This window comes from Xiphophorus hellerii, chromosome 4 (assembly GCF_003331165.1).
Source record: "Xiphophorus hellerii strain 12219 chromosome 4, Xiphophorus_hellerii-4.1, whole genome shotgun sequence".
NCBI lineage: Eukaryota > Metazoa > Chordata > Actinopteri > Cyprinodontiformes > Poeciliidae > Xiphophorus > Xiphophorus hellerii.
This window is the reverse complement of record NC_045675.1, coordinates 14,106,723-14,115,278: the sequence shown is the minus strand read 5'-3', so window position 1 is coordinate 14,115,278 and position 8,556 is coordinate 14,106,723. Positions and strand designations below refer to the sequence as shown.

The following is an 8,556-nucleotide window of genomic DNA, read 5'->3' as shown; positions in this document are numbered from 1 at the left end:
TATGTTCCACATGAGCAAGCAGAGGGGACAAGCTGGGTGGCAGCGCCGTTTTCTCAGTTACATCCGAGAGTTTTACTGCAACAGCCAGCAGCAACAGCAAGTCTTCTCAACTCCGTCTCTCCACACTGCATGTGGACTGCAATTAGTTTAGAGATACGTTAACAGTATATGCTTGTTTCTTATGTCCGTTGAATCAGAAGACAACATTGAGGATTTCATGTTTGAAAGACCTAGATTGGCTGTCTTAAACTGTAAGAAAATATTACAATACGACCCGGAAATACAAATAAAATCTTGTAGCTTTGTAAGCTGTTCATGTTTGTGGACTGATTGCAGGAGCTTAGAAGTACTTGAGAGATCCTTGAAGAGAAAACGAGTACTTGAATAGGTCCATTATGCTTTGTTGGCTGTGATCCGGTCATTGAATAGGAGTTCTCACATGTACCACAATACTAAATTCACAGAAAAACCAATCCATTTACCACAGATATCAATATCATGTTTGTAAGGACTTAAAACTGCCCCGGTTAAAAGTAGGAAAACAAGCAGTTTGTCCTCAATTACCGGGATAACTACAATTAGCAGAAAAAAATAACTCTCAGTTCAACAGCCACTTTGTTAGGTACTGATGCAGATAACACTGAGGTTGGCATACGGGATGGCACTGAATTTCAATGGAGTTGCAGTATCTTGATGTGAAAGGTCAAAACCTGCGACTTTTTGGGGCTTGGATGTGTGTTTATGATCTAACAAACCACGTTACAGGACATGGCTGACTTGTGTGATCGAGCAATAGAAGCCTGGGGTTCCCCAAAAAAAGAACCTAACCTTGGTCGTCGTTGTGAAAAACCCCAAACAATCCCTTGAACCACAAAACAAATCCAGCTTTGAGGAATCAAGGAATGAGTAAAATTGTCTGTTTAAATAGAGAGGTGCCTAATCTCACTTATTTCCTCCAACCTCCTCCCTGTTTCAACCCAGACACCAATAAACTTTATAGAATCACATTTGTAATGTAGCAAATAAGCCTAAAAGACAGGGCTATGACACAATTAAAATGGAAAAACATATTTATTACTTTTTTATGCATCTGGACAAGATTTGAAAACTTGTGCCATTTTTTTTATATACCTCAGTGTTCTCATAAAATGTAATTTTTAGCAATGTTTTGATCAGAATAAACACCACTGTTAGGCTCTGTTCTTACAAATAGTTTTTTTTTACATTAAGCTTCATAAACTCCCTGAAAACAAAAGGAATTTTAGGAAAATCAAACCATCCGGATGATTATGCTGAAAACTTTTTCCCCAATTTTATTTACAACTTGTTGAAAAAAAAGGTTGTAATATTTAATTGCGGAAAAGTAAAGTGTAAACTTAAATCTAAAACAATATAAAAGTAAAAACTAACATTTTTGCATACACTAATAAATACAGTAAAAACTAAATATGGAGGAAGAAAAAAAGATGTTCACAGGCTACATTAAAATCAAATGCGTGCAAAATTCATGCCATGTTTCATCAATATAAAAAGAAAATCATCAAAGCACTTTAGCTAAACAAAAACCCGTTACTAATTAATACAAGTGTAATTAGACTGCAAACAAACATTTTCAGTAAAAAATCCTATTCCTCCCCAACTTTCATTATCGAAGTCATCTGATAAATATCTAAAAAAAAAACATAGTAAATGCTCTAAGTTGAGGTTTCACATTATCATTTCTATCACAAACTGTTCATACAACTGATGTCTACAAACACTTTTAGAAATCTCAGAGGCAGCACAGCCTGATGCTGCCTGGCTGGAAGGCACTGATCAAAACAAAGAGCAAGACCCCTCTGGTTTCGTTCCTGAATGTCAGGAACAAAACTATCTGCAGGAGGACTAAAACACCGATCACAAAATCTTGGTAGGTCCATCTTCTATCCATCTCCTATGTGAGAGGCATTACTGTAAGGCCCATCCTGATTTCTGTTTTTTTAGGACACATATAATCAGACATCAGAGCTCATCGTGGTTCCTGGTGAGGTCTTCACCATAATTCGTGGCCTGACTTCCAACAAACATGTTCCAGTTGTCAAGAATTTCCTGTTTGGTCAGTTTCTGATCCTGATGACACAGAAAAGAGAAGATTAATAAACTGGATACATTTTAAAGCTTATTGCGGCAGCTGAAGCAGCATACCTTGTCCTGGTCGGACTCGTACACAAGATGTCTGGCCTCGGCCTGGGCATGGTCATAGTCCTGTGGCATGATCCATTGCCGGATTTCATCCAGATCCATCTTTCCGTCTTTGTTCAGGTCTCGGAAGTCGGAGAACTGCTCTCGCTCAGTCCTGACCCAGTCAGGTTCAGGACCCCCGTCCTCGTGAGCAAACATGTCGGCTTCAGACAGAGAAACACTTAAGTTGTTGTTTGGAGATGTTTTTTCCTCTTAAGTCACTTTTTAAAACCAAAAACACAACAATGCTCAAGCTATGAGCATAAATAAATATAGAAGCACAAGCTTTTATTTTGAAATTTGTAGCAAAGGAAGTTATAATCCTGAGCATGAGTTCAGGGTTCAGAAACAAAACTGTTTGCAAAAATGAAAGACAAAAAACAACAACCAAACCTCAAGACTTGTTTCAAATTTGAATTCTGCTTCAAAGAAATTGAAAACTTCAGACATGAATAAGAATTAAAAGACGAAACTCCTCCCCTTGCCTTTACGTTCCTCATATTTTAACAGTTTCCTTTCAGTTCACAGAGTACACTGCCCAGCTGGCAGATGCCTTCAGTGCCGATTTCTCCAAAACTATTTTTTAAACCTAATTTGATTTAATATGATTTTATTTCTCCAAACTCACCAATGTACTCGTCTTCATCCACATGTCCATCGCCGTTGTTGTCGATGTCCTCCAGCGTTTCCTGCATTCAGAACGAGTTAACAGCGTCATTAAAAGGAGACATGAGGGTCAAGTGTAGTGGGACTTCCACTGAGAGTAGTTAAGAGGGAGACATGTTGCCTCTGGCCGTGCAAGTGAATAAGTGTGTGAGGGTCGACTTATAGCCGAGCTGGCAGACTGACATGCCAATTACAGCGCTGCTGATGAGAACTGAAGCCTCTTAATTAAAAGACAAATAACATTTTTCAGCAACAATTAGTAAAACTTAACATTTTAAACTTATTCTGAATAGCTCTCCCAATTTCATCCCAGAATTAATGGATAAAAGTTGAAGATTTAACCTTGAAAGATTTTCTGTAATAAATACATACACTTAGTTATTGATATAGCTGAAGATTTTTGGACCTCTGATAATAAACAGGCTGTTTTGCACCTTTTATAAGCAGGACATAACAGTCATTTTGTGATGGGGTCACCTGCATCATAAAGCACTTTTACTGGAAGATTCAATATAAAAAGTAATTAATATCTCCAATATTATCTAGGTTTATTTTCTAAAATGCTTGCCATAAAATGACGGTTATAATTTCAGACTATAGAATGTCTTAATTAACACTTATATGTTCATTTTACTTGTAGGCAAGACAAAAAAAAAAAAAAAAAAAGCACCACAAAACAGCAAACAAAACACAGACAGCTAAAGCGTATTATGTTCTTACAATATACAATAGCATTGTGTACAATAAAATAAGTGTTTAGTCAGTCTGTTTTGTTTTTGTAAACTTATAGTAGTTAAACAGCAGCAAATGGAAAAATAAAGTGGGGAAAACATCAGCTATTTCAGTGCAACATAACCAATTTAAGTTGATTTAAACAATAAAAGACCCTTCTCCATTACTTCACACTTATCAAAGATAGTTCAGAAGGTTTCAAAATTTTTGCACAGGTATCTTGGAAATCCTCTAAATGCTACTGTTTGGAAAATAGTGTGGGCTTAAAATAAGAAACTAGAAAGACGCAGCTCTGGCCTTTGCTCGTCAACACCCATTTTTCTTGAACCCAAGCTTGATTTTCTGATTTGATTTATTTATTTCAAACAGGTTTGTAAAAACAAGAAAAGCAATCAGTAGGACAGAGAAAAACATGTGCATACATAACCAAGAACAAAATAATTAGCTTACAGCTACTTTTCTGTTTCTGTTCCACTGCTTATGACTTCAATCTATTTTTTTTGTATGGACAATCAAACATAAATGATGCTTTTATAGACCAAAAGCAGGGGAAGTTCTTTGCTTTGTTGCATTCAAGCAACAAGAAAACAAAACTCAACAATCACTGATCAGAACAGACGAAGGGAAAAATTATCCAACTGATAACTTCTAAATTCAACGGATTTGAGAGAGACATAATATCAAAATGTAAATGTATAGTTAAAATATTTTGTATTTTTATTGCCTTTTCTGAATAGATGTCCAACTAACTATGTGTAACTAAGCAGTTTGTATCCAAATATCTGGAGAAGCCACAACACCTAAAAACTTACAGTCAAAACACAGCTTTATACTTTTGTGCAATAAATGTTCTATAAAAGTTATAAAAATGGATTTAATGTCAATAAAAATATATATATATTTTGCATTAATCTGTCTTCATTATTCTGTCCCTAATTTGCAGATTTCCTGTTCACAGCCTGAATTTACATGGAGATTACAATTTTAATGTTTTGAATAATTTTGCTCAATGTGACATATTTAAAAAGAGAAATGCATCATCTTGTGGGACAGACAAATTTACATCATCATACTCAACAATAAAACCTCAAGAATGTGAGGTGGAAATTTCATTACAGTGAAAATAAAATCATCTGCTTTGGATCATTTCAAACAAACAGATCAAGTCCAGTCCTTTTCCGAATAATTACATGATTCTGGTATGCAATTTAAAGCTGTTCCTTGTCTAACTGAGACAACAGGGAGCCGCAGCGCCTCCACCTGTTTACCCCAGGGATCATCTTTGTCCAACTGGCCCGTCTTAGTCAATTCAAGCAAACAGTTATCCATCTATCTATCTACCTGCTTTGCTCCAGATATTAATCCTTACTAAAGAAGAATCTTGAACATTTTGTCCAGTGAATGTTCGGCAGCCACTCCTCTCTACAAATCTGGCCTCTGAGAGCAGAATTACAGGCAACAATGAGATCTCAGCAGGTAGAAATGTGAAGCCGGACCTTTTAACAGAGAGTTCTGTTATGTGAAGGAGAGTGTGTGTGTGCATCGTTGGCTTTCACTGGGAACAGTTTATGCTCTTGCCTGAACCTGCACAACAACCTCCATTAGTTTTCTGTCCCATTACCCTACAGCCATGTTCTTCCTAAGCCACAAAGTGCCTCCTTCTTATGTTTCACCCTGTAACAACGTGCGCCATCAAAGCCTCCTTTCTGCAATTCTGTGTGAAAGACCTGAATAACTTGTTGGGGAAAAAAAACCCACAATACATCTGTGCATCAGTTTTAGGGACTCCAATCTTTGACAATTGTGTTTACTACAGTAAAGAGCCGTAAAAGCACCGCTGCCTGAGCCGTTTCTTGGTTAACATTCAGCGACATCGGAAAAATGAGGGATTAATTATTAACTCTGTCAAATGGGTGGTACAAGTTTTATGAACACGGCAGCACAGTGCATCGCTGCTAACATTTGCCACGCCAATGTTCCACAAACCCAGATTTATATTTAAAGATCGGGGCCTAAATGGGACTGTCTGTTGGTTCCCATCGGGTCTGTTCCAAAAAGAATCTACAGATGCAATGATTTCCAGAACTTGTTCAAATTTCATTAGGGAGTCATACAAAGGTGGCAAAAACAATGTTGCCACAGATTAAACCCAGCTATATTTCCAAAATTAAACAGGGGTTTCTAACTAAAATAATGCGTCATGTAATTAACTTTTTTTTTTAAATTTTGCTTCTTTATCCAACTATAACATTGGCTTCAGGTCACTGTCTTTGAAATCCAGATAAGAAAATTGATGGCGTGGTCTTATGAGTTAATCATATGTAATTACTGTGTGTTTTTAGGGGAGGGAGAGGTGGGGGAGGGGAAGGGCTGGGCTTACCAGAACCACAATATTCTTCATGTGCTCAAACTCCTCAGGATGGAGGAAAGATGTGAACTCTTCCCGGTCTGCTGCCAGGTCGCCGTTCAGATCTGCTGCTTTAAATCTCCTCTCATCTCGAGGGAGCATCTTCTTAAAGCTGAACTTGTCTGTGGCATCCTCAAATTCCTCAGGGTTAGCTGAAAGCATGCATTTAAAGTAGGTTATTATCTGGCATTGAAATAGCTCTTTAACATAGTGTTACCAAAAAGAAAAAAAAATGAAACAATAAAGTGGATCGGAACTGGCCAATCTTCACTTGATTGCCTTTGATCAGTAATCAGCAGGTTAAAGACAGATTTTTCTTTTAAATTACTACTTATAAAGTACACCAAGATTAAAAACTCCCATCATTCTCGGTCTATAAACAAATAGCACGTACTTTCATGCACCTTGTTTTAGGTTAAAAATTATAAGCGCTTGGGGTTATTTGCTTTGACGCTTAATTCAGTTTTTGTTGTTGTTTTCAAATCTGAAATCTCAATTAAGGAAGATTCATCGTAAGTTTTTATTTCTCCATGCGTTACAGTCCTCAGACAAACAAAAAAGGGAACTAATCAAAATTGGTATCAGAAAGCAAAAGCCTAATCGGGACATCTTTGAATAACAGCATGTCTACTACCAGAGGAGCCATACCGAGATAGTATCCGTAAGTGGCCTGCTTGTACTCATCCCATGAGATCTTGTTGTCTTTGTTCAGATCATAATCCGTCCACACCTTTGCTACGTTCTCGTACACGTAGCGCTTTTGGACACGCTTTATCCAGGCGTTCAGCTCGTCTGTCGTGATGTACCCATCTGCGTCCCCATCTATACGGTCCACGATTTTGCTGAGGGGGGGGGAAAATAGATGATATTATTGATACAGGTTCTTTTTTTTTTTAAATGTAGACATTTCAACTCTGATTAATGACATTGTAAAAACATGCACTTGCTTCTAAGAGGTTCAATTAGAAAGGCAGAATACTCGGGATAAAAACAATTCATTTAACTGGATCAAAACTTAAAATGTCACATGTTTTTTGTTCTACAAAAGAAAAAAAATAAATCCACCAACATGATGTTTAATTGGCGTGTTTGTGTGTTACAGGCCTTCAAGAGCAGAATCTGCATTTCAGACCTCAAAGGCAAAAGTCGGTATCAGCTGGGAAAAAGCCTAATTGGTGCATCTCAAAGTATTTTAGTAGAAGGGACACACCTTCAGTGAGAATACTCCAGTGGGTGGAGCGGAGTGAACCCAATTTTAGAAAGAAAAAAAAAACATGCACTGTGGGCTGTAGTATATTCTTAGACATATATGTTGCCACGTTGAGACGTCCCAACAGGGGTCCACCCCCTTTCAGCTCCACACCTCATACGTATGTGGGACATAATGCCAACTTGTCAAAGTGAAGCTGAAAACACCTTCCACAGCACATTCACTCCAACAACTGTCTGCAACAATCCAGTTATAACTTGTAAGGCTGTCCTGTTGGCATAAAGGAAAAATATACAGGCGAGATCATCTTAAAGAACATGTGTTCCTGTTCATTTTTCATGTCACCAATCTGTACTGCTGCAGACTCCAGCCTGAGACTGAGTGGATTATATTAAGAGAAAAATCAGAGCTTATCACTGTCAGGGGGATCCTTCTCACCTCAGTCTGTCTCTACTCTCCTCGGGGGTGAGCTGGTCAAACGTCTTGGCCTCGTCCTTGCCCAGAAAGGCCTCATGGTCGTACTGATAGCTCTTATTGTCTTCGTGGGCTTGTCTGCTGAGCTCTGGGTCACGGAGAACCCTCTCTTTCCTCAGCATGGGCTTCGCGCTCACTAGGAAGGCGCCCAGGAGCACAGCGCACACCAAGCTAAAGCTAAAGCTAAATCCAGCCATCAGTCTCTGGGGCTGATGCTGACTTTAATCAGCAGCCCCCCCTTACACACCACAAACAGGCCTGGAAAAGCTACAATCAGTTGGCAAAGCGTCAGCAGCAAAGCAGCTACTTCCACTTCCCACTGCAAACGGAGCTCTTTCTTCTTCTTTCGTTGGAAGCCGAGCCTGTAAAAACATCAGCGCCAGCCACCAGCTCCACTAAAAACACTTCCAGTTCCTCACTTGCACAGTTTGAAAGCAGTCCCGTCCTCTTTTCTTGTGGTAAGGATGCAACCAAGCCGGGACTTCCTGCCGCTTTACGTACGACCAATCACAGCATCCGTTTTACAGTGCCCCTCCCTCTCCGTCCAATCACACGATCCCTACAATGTACAGATGGGCTTTTCATAACATTACAGGAGTTAAGGCGCCACGTTGCAAGCCGACAAGTGATAAGGAGAAAGTACAATGAGAAGTTGTAAAGGAACGGCCAGCTCAAAGTAGTGTATTACTATGAAGTGACATCAATAGCACGAAATTAAAAAAAATCGGTGGCACGTATTTGTATTCATATTCTTCTCATAGATACTTTGTAGAATCAAATTTTGTTTCCAGGGTGGCCTATGTCAATACCAGCGTCACACATCCAGAGACTAAAGTTTTTTCCATAT

At 38.7% G+C, this 8,556-nt stretch overlaps 1 protein-coding gene across 1 annotated transcript; it reads right to left on the bottom strand.

The window, feature by feature from the left end:
* Positions 1-1,052: 1,052 nt before the first annotated feature.
* On the bottom strand, positions 1,053-8,195 carry rcn1 (reticulocalbin 1, EF-hand calcium binding domain). Its single transcript, XM_032561369.1, has 6 exons — positions 7,674-8,195; positions 6,674-6,867; positions 5,999-6,177; positions 2,849-2,909; positions 2,185-2,384; positions 1,053-2,109 (listed from the first exon to the last, which is right to left on the bottom strand). The coding sequence occupies exons 1-6, from the start codon at positions 7,904-7,906 to the stop codon at positions 2,002-2,004; spliced, it is 975 nt and encodes a 324-aa protein (XP_032417260.1). The 5' UTR covers positions 7,907-8,195; the 3' UTR covers positions 1,053-2,001.
* Between the last annotated feature and the right edge of the window lie 361 nt (positions 8,196-8,556).